This window comes from Peromyscus eremicus, chromosome 5 (genome assembly GCF_949786415.1).
Source record: "Peromyscus eremicus chromosome 5, PerEre_H2_v1, whole genome shotgun sequence".
Lineage (NCBI taxonomy): Eukaryota > Metazoa > Chordata > Mammalia > Rodentia > Cricetidae > Peromyscus > Peromyscus eremicus.
The window spans coordinates 104573270-104587710 of record NC_081420.1 but is presented as its reverse complement, the minus strand read 5'-3'; the positions used below and the strand labels follow the sequence as shown (position 1 = coordinate 104587710).

The following is a 14441-nucleotide window of genomic DNA, read 5'->3' as shown; positions in this document are numbered from 1 at the left end:
TATATGAGACCCTGCTTCAAAAATAAAATAAAAAATAAAAAGAGCTTGGCATGGTGGCATACGCCTTTAATCCCAGCACTTGGGAGACGGAGGCAGGTGGATCTCTGTAAATTTGAAGCCAGCCTGGTCTACATACTAAGTTCCAGGCTAGACAAGGCTAGATAGTAAGACCTTGTCTCAAAACACAGCCCTAAGTCCCAGTGATAGAGGTAACATCCCAGTCATGATCATTATTCTTAAATTCTTATGTAACAAACTTGACATAATTCTCAAGATGTCTATTGAAAGATTATCACAAATCCTCAATGTTATCTTTCATCTCCTCTGTAGACTCTATTGACTGTGAATAATTTTTTTTTTTTTTTACCACAGTTAACAACATTCTTGGCTTTTCTTTACCAAATTTTTTTAAAATGCTATTTTTTAGGGAGCCAACATTTGACAGCAAAACAAGAGGCTGTAACTGCTTTTCTTCAGTGGAGAATGTAGTGGGGAAGGGACTGGATGCGAAGGGGTAAAGTAACACAAAAGGAGAAGTAATGGAGAAGAGAAAGAAATGTTTGTGCTTATCAGAGGTAACTGTAGGTATGGCCTCTACCTGAGGGCTCTTGCTGCTCTCTGTCGAAGCAGGCTAATGTTACAAGACACTGATAAATATCATAAGGAAATGTGATATGGCAGGAAAAGCAATCACCTAACTGGGTTTCAGGTGAAAAGGATAGTGTAATTCTGGCTCTGCCAAAAAAAAATTAGCATCATAAACTACAGGATCCAACAATAGGCATATAATCTGCCAATTTGAATGTAAATTAGCAAAAGGAAAACGGGAGGAAAGAGCAGGCAATACTGGAAGTCATACAAGGCCAAGCAGTATATGAGTTTTCACAGGACAGTAGAATTGAAAACTCTGGGCCTGCGAGTTTAATCCCCACTACATTAATTAATTAACTAATTCTAATATGACCAGTTGCAAAAGGAAAAGATAGCACCAGATGCAAATGCATATAATAGCTTTCTCTTCTTGCAGAAATATCAGGTGGGGGGATGCTGCAAAGATAGGGAATGCAAATTTCAACAGAATTGGACAATTCACAACAAAAGAGAATAAGAAAATAGGCTGGATGATAACACTGAAGCTTGTTAAAGACCAGCCCAGCCTCTTGTGGTGGCATGTGTCTATAACCCTAGCACCGAGGAGGCTAAGAGAGGAAGAGCTTGAATTCAGGGCCAATCAGGTCTGCACAAGACTGTGTCTGAAACACAAAGAGGAGGCTGGCCTGGTGTGTAGAAAAGTGGCTACCAGAGATGCTAAGGCCTGCCGATAGCCAATTCAGGGTACCATCTGAGACTTAGAGGAGAATGCAGCCGCACACTCACATAAGGGGCTACCAGAGATGCTAAGGCCTGCCGATAGCCAATTCAGGGTACCATCTGAGACTTAGAGGAGAATGCAGCCGCACACTCACATAAGGGGTTACCAGAGATGCTAAGGCCTGCCGATAGCCAATTCAGGGTACCATCTGAGACTTAGAGAAGAATGCAGCCGCACACTCACATAAGGCGCTACCAGAGATGCTAAGGCCTGCCGATAGCCAATTCAGGGTACCATCTGAGACTTAGAGGAGAATGCAGCAGCACACTCACATAAGCAGAAACAGAAGTGTTTCCAAAAATACTGGATGACAAACAGCACAGACTAAATCTAACAAAATGAGAAAATTAATGGGAGCTCTTACAGTCTTATAGTAGGGTTTAACAAAAACATAACCATGAGCTGGAGATACCACTCAGTTAACAGTGCTGGTGTAGGGATGCATTCCTAGCATCCCACAAACTAGGCTTGGTGGCAGAAACCTATGATCCCAACACTTGGAAAGCTAAGGCAGGGGGATAATGAGTTCAAAACCAGCCTGGGCTGCATAGTGAGATACTGTCTCAAAAACAAAACCAGGGCTGGGGCTGTAACTCAGTGGGAGAACACTTGACTAGCAAATACAATGTTCTAGGGTCAAGCCCCAGATCTGCTAAACAAAACCAAAGGCAGCCATTCTAGGATATACAGTGAGTATAAAGCCAGCCTGGGTTACAAAAGACCATATCACAAACAAACCCAACAGGATAGAATCATTTGAAAATAATGTAAAAGGTATAACTATATTAGCTGTTATTGGAAAATTTTCACACAGAATGTAAAAAGACATCAAAATCAGGTTCATAAAATTGGGTATAGGAGAGAATTTGAGCCCCTTCTAAGGCCATACGTTACAAATAGACAATAATATGTCCAGCAGTGACTAAGCTCTTGAGAGCTACAGCATGAAGTAGCTGAGGCTCATTAACGAGGGAAAAAAGATGTGGAAGGACAGGAAGAGGAAATGAGAGACACTGTAAAACAACTAAAGCAACCAGCAAGATGGCTTGGGTAAAGGCACTTGCTGCCCTGCCTGACAAACTGAGTTCGACCCCTAGGACACACACAGTGGAAGGAAAAAACTAACTTCTGCAAGTGGTTTTCTCTGGCCTTCACATGTGCCCTGTGGCACTCATGCACATATACACAATAAACCAATACAATGTAATGAATAAACAAAGCAAATGAACATATAGCAAAACAAGAATTTGATCACAGAATATGAGAGCACTAATACAACTTTGTAATTAATCTTTAGAAGAGGAATCATTTCAATCAACAAATGTCAAATATTTATTTGTTTAGAGCCTTAGTTGAACAGCTTGAGAAATTTTCTGAGTTCTAGAGTGGACGTTGGCACTAGGCAAAAATACTGAAATGCAAATGTCTCATACACTATTTGTGGCAATATAATGTTAAGTGATGTTTAAAGGCTGCTAATTTTTTCCTTCTGATCTGTGTTCTTTGACTATAAGGAAAAGTAAAGGCACAACATATTTGGCCTCATGGAGAAATTCTATCTAATTTTCACATTGAAAATACATTTGCTTATAAATTATTGTAACGTTTTAAAGAGTTTGTAACACAAAAATCATTTAAACTCTCATCATTTCCTGTCTCTTAAGACTTTAGAAGAATATTTAGTATTTTGTATCTCCTAAAAATTCTATTTTAAGAGTCAAAAAACTGAGTCTCCTCTAGTCATATGGCTGCACAGTTGGGGCTTCTGATCAGCTTGTGGTATTTGTGAGCAAGATCTACAGCCCTTCGTCCTTCTTGAAAGGGGAAAGACCACAAAATTGAATTCCAATGATTTCCCATTTTTTTAACTCCATGCAAAAGATAATTTACTTCTTCTTTGGTAAAGTTTTTACGAATTCTTCTTTTTTCTGTAATGAATGGAAATTGTAGAAGATATTAATACTTGATGAAATAAGAAATCTTCTTAAGACTCAAATAAATGTGTAAGTTATTCCATAGAGATAAACTACAGAATGATAGTTTGATGCCAGAGACACTTTTCAAATAGAAATTTGCTTCAGTTTAAAAGATCATTAAGTGAGGTGCAATCACTGTGACTTCTTTAATGTTACAGCTCAATCCATTGAAATAATATCCACATCTATCAATCAAGAAGCAAGTTTATAAACATTAGATTTTAATGCAGCATTGCTGTGAGGATGGTTAACAAACAGCTTACCTAGCTTACAGATACAGTCTTCTCAAAGGCTCCATAACTTTACAGGATAGAGAATATTAACATTTGTTATTTTGAATACCAGTTTTCAAGAATAAGAGTCTTTTGAAGTTCACTTAAAAAGAAAACACATGTACTATCTATAGGGGTGCTCAGCTTATCAAAATATAAAAGCAGAATGGGTTACATAATGGAAAAAGAAGTTTGTAGGTTATCTTTTCTTTTCTCTTTTTCTTTTTTTGAGACAGGCTTTTCCTATGTAGCATGGGCTTGCCTCAAACTCACTATGTAGTCCATGCTGGCCTGGAACTTGGAATCTTCTTGCCTTAGCCTCTGGAATGTTGGTATTACAGGCATGTTCCTCCAAGTCTGGAAGTTTTTGACTGTCTGGTTTTTGATGAGTAGGTTCTATAACAGAAAGAATACACAGCTGGTAAACCGTTATTTCAATTATCTCTTGGTGACTATTATGAGGAAATAGTTTTACTACTACTGTGTGTGTATGATATGTATGGACACACTCATGCCATGGCATGCATGTGGAGATCAGAGAACAACTTTGTGGAGTCAGTTCTTTTCTTCCACTTTGATATGGGTTCTGAGGATCAAACTCAGGTCATCAGGCTTAGTTGTAAGCACTTCTACTGCTGGTCTCTCTCTCCAGCCCCAGGAAATAGGTTTCCTCCAACTTTGGAGTTCAATGGTAACTTGTGTGGCACTGTAGCCAGATGCCAGAGAGACGTGCTTTAGCATTTCTGCCTGAGGGTATAAAATTTGACCCATACAAGCCAACACTGCTGGCCATTTGTCTACCTTCCTAAGGTAAGTGTGATGGTTTAAAACAAAAGAGAACATCTTCCTAGCAGATGCTGAGAAGTCGATTATTACTTAGTATTTAAAATGCAAGCTCCATGAAGGGCGAGACTTCTGAATAGCTTAGTTACCACTGTATTTCTCCAGGCTCAGAACAGTATCTCAGACATAGTAGATAATCATTTATTAAGAGAAATTTCTATTTATTTATTGATGAGAAAAAATGTTATTGATAAAACTGCTTCAAAACTTGTACATGAAGTTACTCCTTAGCTTGGGGAATGCTGGAAAACTGTTGTTACCCAAGTTTCTTTGAAGCTTCACTTGATAAATGACTTATCTCCTTGTATTCAGGACTGGGTAGGTTATAACTTTTAGGACAGAGGCCTTAAAGTTGTTCACATAAAGTCCCCCATTTCCACTGAGGCTGCCATTTCCCTGACTTACAAATTCTATAGACTCTGCACTTCAAGGCTTCACTCCATGGCCTTTTGAGTGAAATTTTAAAACATTTATTGTTATTATTTTTTCATTAGGCTTCTAGAAAATCTTGCTATATAGCTCACACTTGCCTCAAACTTATGAGCCTTCTACCTTAGTTGTGGGATTAGAGACATGAGTCACATATCCAGCCTCAGTGCTATTCTTAGTATCCACTGAGTGTTAGAGAAGAAAATGAGCAAGAGGGCTTAATTCTAGAAAGTTTTACTTGTCAAATTCTCTCAACATAGCAAGCTATCCTAAAAAGAACTTTGGAGGAGTATTCAATACTTACATGTTACATTGCCCTTCCTCAAAATGATAAGCTCAAATCTGAGTATAAACTACAGTTAAATGAATGGTAGTGAGACATCTAATATGAAAGGCAAATTAATCAAGGGTAAAAAAATGGTCACATACTAAATATTCCAGGCTTGATCTCTTAATTTAGGATCACTCTGTATAATTAGTGTATAATCATAATTATGTCCATTTGCATGGGGCTTGCTGATTATTTTTCAATGTAAATTAATTATAGACTAATTTTTAGTTATTTATTTACTTTAAAGACATTACTGAAAAAAATCTATTAATAATTTGATCTCAAGTCCTTGCCAAGAACAATTTTTTTTTTTTTTGGTTTTCTAGGACAAAGTTTCTCTGTGTAATAGCCCTAGCTGTCCTGAAACTCACAGAGATCCACCTGCCTCTGCCTCCCAACTGCTGAGATAAAAGGCATGTACCACCATGCCAGACTAAGAACAAAATTTCTAAGGGCAGCATGTCTGTATGGGACAAAATTCTCATTTTGTAGTAGCTACTAAAGAAACTATTACTTGGAAAAATAGGCATTTCATGCCTGTTATCCCAGCACTTGGAATATTGATCTATGCAGTATCTAATAGAGTGGCACTGTATTTAATTTTAACTTACATAAATAACCTTTTTGTTGATTTTGTATTTTTTGAGACAGGCTCTTGGTGTGTGTACTCTGGCTGGCCTAGAATTTGCTATGTAGACCATGCTGGCCTTGAATTCCAGCAATTCTCAAGCCTTTGCCTCCTGGGGGCTTGGGTTATGGGAACACACCACCACACCTGGTTCTACATGAAAAAATTCTTTCGGTTTTTTGAGACAGGGTTTCTCTGTGTAACCACCCTGGCTGTCCTGGAACTCTCTGTAGACCAGGCTGCTCTCGAACTCACAAAAATCTGCCTGCCTCTGCCTCCCGAGTGTTGGGATTAAAGGTGTGCACCACCACTGCCTAGCTATGAAGAATTTTTTAAAAATTTATTTATTTTATGTATATGTATGAGCCTAATAGGTTCATGTGAATCACATGAATGCAGGCACACTTGGAGGCTAGCGGGCATTAGATCCTTTGGAAATTGAGTTACAGGTGGTTATGAACCACCTGATAGGGGTACTGGAAATAAAACCCATATCCTGTACAAGAACAGTAAGCACTCTCAACTGCTGAACTACTTCTCCAGCTCCATGAATAACTTTTAATGTAGAAAAAGACTCAAGATGTATGAAGTAAATTTTAAGTAGCTTTCAAGGTTTGGCTGTGAAAATAACCAAATAAATGTTAAGTGAGACAAAATGCTTGTTGGATATACTAAGTCCAAAAGTCTGTAATAAACAACAGGGAAGCTCTACTAATATTACTAATCTCCAGATAACACTAACAAGTAATGGACCCCACTTCATGTTCTTAGCCCAAAGGTATTATCTTCCTAGGATTAGAAGAAAATGATAATGCTCTTGAAATCTCTTTGATAAATTTGGAATGATGAAAAGCCAGAGACATTAACTTTATGGTTAATTTAAAATTGCATAATTAATCAGTATGTATGGAAGCCAGAGAGGTCAGTTTTGGGTTTCTTCCTCTTATTGCTTGCCACTTAATTATTTAGACACATTCTCTAGCTAACCCTGAAACTCACCCATTGACAGGATTGGATGGCCTGCCGGTTCAAAGATTTGCCTGTCTCTGCCCTCCCAGCACTAGGATTACAGATGTGCCACCATGTCCAGCATTTATGTGGGAGCTAGAGATCCAAAGTCAGGTCCTCGTGCTTGTACAGCAAGCACTCCAGATGACTCCTCACTCCCTAAAGTTTCTATAAGCTAACTTACTAAGGGTTTTTGTTAAAAGAGAAACTTAATTTATCCCATTTGTCACTTCAATTTTTACTGTTTAAAGTACTATATTTATGAACAGAAGCCTTCTGTAAAGTCTCTCTGAAGTACTTGACTAGAGTTTCTAGATGTCCAGGGGATCTGATGTCTTCTTTGGCCTCCATGGGCACTGCATGCACATGGTGCACATATATACAAGCAGGCAAGTATTCATACACATAAAAGAAAAATATATAAAATCTACAAAACTAGTTAAAAATAAATAAAAAAGGGAATGTCTGTTTCCTAGAGCTCCTTTCTCAGGTGGCAGGCAGCAAGTAAACAAACACCATAAAAGAGGAAGAGGGTGTCTCTTTTCAGTAGGTATAATCTCATACAAGCCAAGGGTTATCATTTTACATAATTAATGAGAACAGTCATTCAGCTGCTCTCTTCTTTTTAGGAATATGGAGAATTTAAGCTTATTTAAAAATTAAATATACTCACTTAGTCCTTCAGGGGCAGTAGATTCTTTACTAAGTTGTCTTCTTCTACGGGGGGTCAGCAAAATTTCTGAAAAATATAGAAAACATTTACTATACCTAGAATATCAATCTAAATAGTTACATATCAACTCTATTATACTATGATACTGCTTACCCTCTTCTAGTGGAAATCCTTAAGTGGACTAGAATTAATTATTATATTTCTTACTATGTATGAGTGTTTTGCTTGCATGTGTGCATGTATACTACATTTGTGCCTAAAAAGGGTGCTGGATTCCCTGGAACTGGAATTACAGATGGTTGTGAGCCACATGTGAGTGCTGGAACTGAATGAACCTGGGTCATCTATCAGAGCAGCCAAGTGCTCTTAATTGCTGAGCCATCCCCCCAGACCCACCTTTTTTTGTTCTTGGTTTTGAAATAGGGCTTCTCAGTATTGCCCTGGCTGTCCTAGAACTAGCTATGTAAACCAGGCTGGCCTTGAACTCAGGGATCTGCCTAACTCTGCTTTCAAAGTACTGAAATAAAAGACATGTGCCACCATACCTAGATCTTTTTTTGTTTGTTTTTTGAGACAGCGTATCAGATAGATCAGGCTGACCCCAAACTCTGTATAGCCTTGAATTCCTGATTCTCTTGCCTGTACTTCCCAAAGGTTGAGAATATCAGTGTGTGCCACCATGTGCAGTTTAGGGAGAATTTTTAGGCCATTATAGACTAAATCTACTCTAGTATATCTTAAGCTAATGGTAACCTAGAGATAGGGTTTTCCTTCCAATAGTATTCTACACTCTAGTCAATATACTTAATACTTTAGCTGATAGTTCAGAATGTGTAGCCATAATTACAGTTAAAGTTGCTGAATTAATTACCTTTGTCACAGATAAGTCCTTTCCTTAGTTCACTTTTATATTTATCTTCAGCTTCCATAATGACTTTATGATGATCACATTGGTATGCACAAGAGTGCAAAAGCTTGCTAAAATTTCGGCTGTTGAGTTTTCTTACCACTATGCAACCTGAAAGAAAACAAATTAAGTTGATGTACAGATGTTACAAAATTATATACTAATAACTCTGTGAAAGCAGATAACCTCTAAGATGATAAACTAAAGTGAATTAAGAATTTATAAGTATTTCAAGAAACCTCAACTCATCTCAGAAAATAAAGAAAATAAATACAAAGAAATAAGGGTTGGGGTAGAGGTGTGAACAGTTACGGCCACACAGAAAAGAAGCATCCAACCCACTGTGGTAACACATGCCTACAATCCTAAGTACTTAAGAGGCCAGGGCAGGAGAGCAGGAGGTTTGCAACTTCAAGGCTAGCCTGGGCAATTTTGTGAAACCTGGTCTCAAACAAAATAAAACAAAAAAGTAAAGGGCTACTACAGGTCAATGTACAGTGCTCGTCTAGCATGTGCAAAGCCCTAGGTTCAGTTCTCAGTACTGAAAAAGAAAAAGGGCTAAGGATTCGTTCAGTTGGTACAGTATTTGCCTAACACAAAGCTCTGGATTAAATCCCTAGCACAGCATAAAATTGGGCACACACTTGTAATTCCAGCATTTAGGAAGCAGAGGCAGGAAAATCAGAAGTTCATGGCTATCCTCGCTTACATAGTGAACTGGAGGCCAGTCTAGGATATATGAGACCGTCTCCAATAAACAAACGGAAAAGAAAAAGAAACAAGAAGTATCTATGTTGGTTTGGTTTTGAGCTATTAAAGGAAGACACCTAAAGAAGTTGTGATGGTTTGAAATGTCGCCCATAGTCTCAGGCATTTGAATACTTGGTCCTTAGCTGGTGGTGCTGTTTAGGAAGGTTCAGGAAGTGTGTCACTGGCAGTGGGCTCTGAGAGTTTAAAGACTGGTGCCATTCCAGTTCACTCTCCTTGCTTCATTCTTGTAATTCAAGATGTAAGCTCTTAGCTCACATGGTGATCACCGTGATAGACTCCTATATCTCTGGAACCTTCTTTCTCTAAGTTGCTTTGGTTAAGGTATTTTATCATAGCAACAGAAAAGTAGTACAGAAGTGTTCTTTATGCTCAGTCAATTCTCTTTTTGCTTTAAACATTAATATTGTGGAACATTTTAAACACCTAAGAGTAAAGTGCAGAGCATAACAAACATTTGTGTTTACTTCACCTAGTTTCATAATTATTAAATCATAGAAAGTCAATTTTTTTTAAGGTAGGGTTTCTCTGTGTAGCCTTGGCTGGCCTGATACTCTGTAGACCAGGCTGGTCTCAAACTCACTGAGATCCACCTGCCTCTGCCTCCCGAGTGCTGGGATTAAAGGCATGCACCACTACCACCTGGTTGCACTTGCTATTCTTACAGAGGAGATTGGTTTGATTCCAACACCCATATAGTGGCTAACAACTTCCTGCAACTCCACTTTCAGGGGATCCAATGCCCTCTGGACTCCCAAGGACTGCTGCACACATGATGTACATGAACTCACATAACAACACACATATACATGAAAATAATTTTTTTACAAAGAATTTTTTTTTTGTTTTTTTTGAGACAGGATTTCTCTATGTAGTCCTGAACATTCTGGAAATCTCTCTGTAGACCAGACTGACTTCAAACTCAGAGATCTGCCTGCCTCTGCATCCTGAGTGTTAGGATTAAAGGCATGTACTGCCACCACCTGGCTACAAAGAATTTTCTTAAGCCACTGGTTTTAGCTAGGTGTGGTAGTGCACATCTGCAATTCCAGTACTCTAAACGCAGAGGAAAGAGGATCACAAGTTTGAGGCCAGTTTGGGCTATATGGAAAGATCCAAAATAAATAAAAGATTCAAAAAGATTAACAAGCCTGGGCATGGTGATGCATGCCTGTAATCTTAGCACTCTGGAGGCAGAGACAAGAGGATCATCACATGTTTGAGGCCCAACAGACCTGAGGCAGGCAATCACAGGGACAAGTTTAGCAATTTGAGACTGTACATAGTTGGGTTATGAACAATCTCCTCTTCTAATAATGCACTTGGCAGCTGTGGTGGTTTGAATGAGAAATGTCACCATAGACTCAGGTATTTGAATATTGTTTCCCAGTTGATGGTGCCGTTTGGAGAGGTGGACGTGGTGCAGCATTGCTGGAGAAGTACCTCGATAGGGGTGAGCCTTATCCTACCTTCAATCCATTTGTTTTGTTTCATGTTTGTGGTTGAAGATATGATCTCTCAGCTTTCTGCTTCTGCTACCATGCCTGCTGCCATGATGGACTCTTCTCCCTCCAGAACCATAAGCCAAACTAAACTCTTCCCGTCTATAAGTTGTCTTGGTTATGGTGCTTAATCACAGCAACAGAAAAGCAATACAGCAGACTAGTTCCATTGCCTAGTTAGTTATATTATGTACAAACAACCCTTTCTGAACAATGCACTAAATAATCTTGGACATTATACTCCTATGTACATATCTGCATCAGACTATACATATACCTTTCTCTGAACAATGGAATAAGTTTCTTCTTCCTTGACAACAATCAAACTTATAGGTTATATTATTATCATCATCATTATTATAGTATTTTTAACATGTATATAGGTGCTTTGCCTACATGTATATCTGTGTACCAAATACATGTAGTGCCCAAGGAGGTCAGAAGAGGGTGTTGGATCCCCTGGAATTGTAGTTATAGATGGTTGTGAACAGCCATGTGGGTGCTAGGAATTGAACATGGGTCCTCTGAAAAAGAAGCCAGTGATCTTAACTGCTGAGCTATCTCTCCAGCCCCTTACTTTTTTATTTTTAATTGTGTGTGTATGTGTGTGTGTGCGCGTGCACACGCACATGACTACAAGACTCCCATAGGCTTATATATTTAAATGTTTGTTTTCCAACTGGTGGCCTATTTAGGAAGAATTAGGAGGTTCAGCCTTGTTGGAGGTGTGTCAACAGGGGGTGGGGGGTTGGCTTTGGAGGTTTCAAAAGCCCATGCCAGGCCCAGTCTTGCTTCTCTTTCTACATGTCTTCATCTTGTAGATAAGATGTAAACTCTTAGCTATTACTCTAGCACCAGGGATGCCTGCTCCCATGATGATCACAGACTAACCCTTTGAAACTGTAAGCAAAGCCCTAATTAAATGCCTTCTTGTCTAAGTTGCTTTCGTTATGTTGTCTCATCACAGCAATAGGACAGTAACTAATATAGTCACAGAAGACAGACTAGAGTGCCAGATCCCCAGGAGCTAGATTTAGAGGTGGTTGTGAGCAATGGATGTTGGAACCTTAACTCAGGTCCCCTCCAAAAGCAGTATGGCTCTTAACCACTGCCCTAAAGTGTAGACAATTTCTATTCAAATATATATTCCCAGTGTATCTGTATATAAGGAATAGAAAGGCCGATCCAGCCTGAACTTGTTTTTGGGTTCATATACAATAAGACAAACAGTGTTCTCAAGTAAATGCTTAGGAAGATTTCCCTATTTACCATCCTACGCCTATGTATAACTGAATGGGCACATGATTAAAATCAGATGCATTATGGGGAGGGACATACACAGTAGGATGATTATATAACCTAATTTATCAATCAAACCAGAGAATGCTCATGCTATACTTTTTAACAATAAACTTTTCTTGAGGCCCACACAATAATTGGAGTCCTGAAGTACTCTAACAGAGCCACTGTCAATCTTGACAGTGTATCCCTCTCTAATCTGTACTACTGATTGGCTCTTAATAAAGTTACCTTGTTACTTTTGTACATCCACGTGAGCCCTTATTTTCAATGCTTTGGATTGCTGTGGAATAATCCTTCTGTACACTGTAAAAATGTGCTGCTTGCATTGTTAATAAAAAGCTGATTGGCCAAAATAGGCAGGATTTTCAGGACAGAGAGAACACTGGGAAGAAGGAGGGCAGTGTCAGAGGACTCACAAGTCAGACATGGAAGAAGCAACATGAGAAGTTCATAGATGAGGTAAATGAGCCTCGGGGCAGCACACAGATTAATAGAAATGGGTTAATTTAAGTTGTAAAAGCTGGCCAGAGACATGTCTAAGCTATGGGCCAAGAATTTAAAAGTAATAACAAGTCTCTGTGTGGTTATTTGGGAGCTGGCTGGCAAGACAGAAAAACTCCACCTACAAATGGGGCCCAAATGTCTGGCACCTACATCCACACAATAACCAAGAAAGCTTAAAAAAGTTTCTAAATACACAAAAACAGATCTGAATGTGGCTTCCTAGTCTCATGTCTCTCATGCTGGCCACAATACAGAGACACATCTCCCAGCAGCTGCCTGCGGGATGAAGCCAGCTGTCAACTACCATGGGATAGCGCCATTCACTAAGCTGAGCAGTGCTGGGGCCGACACAGCACTTTAAGATTCGTCTGATGCAATCAAAGACTACTACAGATGCTCAGTAAAGACAGATCCAGATGGAAAAAAACCCTCTAAACGGGTTTCAGTGTGTTTAAAAATATACACAAGCTTGGGAGAGAGAAGAGTATATATAGTCATAGATTAAAAAAAATAGTTTAAAAATTAAGTCCTTAAAAAAGGAGCAAAGTAAAATAAAAAGTAAAAAAAAAAAAATAAGCCACATAAAAATGGGAAATACAGTCTAGATTCTGTATGGTATTGTGCTGTCTTTAGATTTTCTTATTTCTAATGAAGGAACAACAGCTGCTAAGACACATTGGATTATGAAAATTGCTGGATTAAACCAACCTATATTATTTTTAAAAAATGTCTTGACTTCAAAATGGATGTCAAAAGATATTACTTTGGGGAAGAGGTTATGCTTTTATTTCCACAGGAAATGAGAGGATGTGGATTCATTCCAGGTTGATATGGCTCAGGTTTGATCAGGAAAGACCCCCTGAAAATCCTGGCTATAGACATAAAGAAATAAACCTAAAAAGACTACAAAACACATAAAGTATATTTTACCTGCTCAAACATAAAACAAAAAATCATCTTTGGCTAACTTGTGTGCAACATACAATCTATACTTGTATTAATACAGACATGTATGTTACCTTTAAAAGTTTATGTATTTTCAGAACAAGGGGACCAGACACCAATGAAAACAGATGGCCCAGGTGATCTAGCATCTCAAAATGCCTCTGTTACAGTCTCCTCAGAGTCCTGCATCCAAAATAGTTTCAAAGCTGCTGGATGAGATGGTCCAACCTTATAAACTACTCCAGTCAAGACTTAACAATTATCCTAATTTTCTCAAGGTTCCCCTAAAGATATCAGCACCACAAACAACAGGAAGTAGTCTAGAGAATGACTCCAACATTCCCAAACGATGGGTTATGGATGTTTGTTATTATTTAAGGGGGGATGATTACAAGATTTTATTGGTCATAGGAAAAAAGCTAAACAAAAGAGTGAAACTCAAAGATCTCTTTCTAAAAGAAAAAAAGGGGATTATGATATAGGAATGATAGGGAAAAAAAGGTAGATTATTGAATCTATTTTAATCCTAAAAGTAACTATTAATCATAAAATATTTTACATTGGTATGGATTTTGGTTTATTGATATAGACTTAAAATTAATTTTATTATACTGTATGCATGTTTCTACTCTCGTTTGGGGTATTGTGCATATGCAGCTCATTTAAAAATATAATGTATAGGGGTTAGGTCCTGCCTCAACTTGGTATGGCAGACTTTGTTGACTACCCAAAGGAGGCCTTACCCACTCTGAGGAGTAGATGGGGGTGGGATGGTAGGGGGCAGGAGAAGAGGAGAGATGGGGAACTGGGGTTGGTATGCAAAATGAAAAAAAATTTAAATAAAAAATTATAATGTATAATTATAAAATACAGGTTAGTAGTCATCTACAGTAATCAAACTTGTAGTCCTATTAAGTATATTTTCAAGGTTAAACAGATACATTTAGATAGTCTTCAAACACTTCAAAGACCTATAGAATT

At 38.3% G+C, this 14441-nt stretch overlaps 1 protein-coding gene across 1 annotated transcript in view; it reads right to left on the bottom strand.

The window, feature by feature from the left end:
• Positions 1-2778: 2778 nt before the first annotated feature.
• The window catches only part of Terb1 (telomere repeat binding bouquet formation protein 1), a 52968-nt gene continuing 41305 nt past the window's right edge, over positions 2779-14441 (bottom strand). Inside the window, exons 15-18 of the mRNA XM_059264235.1 lie at positions 8404-8550; positions 7533-7598; positions 3894-4016; positions 2779-3300 (exon numbers count right to left, since the gene is read on the bottom strand). Coding sequence (XP_059120218.1) covers positions 3113-3300; positions 3894-4016; positions 7533-7598; positions 8404-8550 — 524 coding nt within the window. The 3' untranslated portion in view covers positions 2779-3112. The remainder of the gene's footprint in view (positions 3301-3893; positions 4017-7532; positions 7599-8403; positions 8551-14441) is intronic.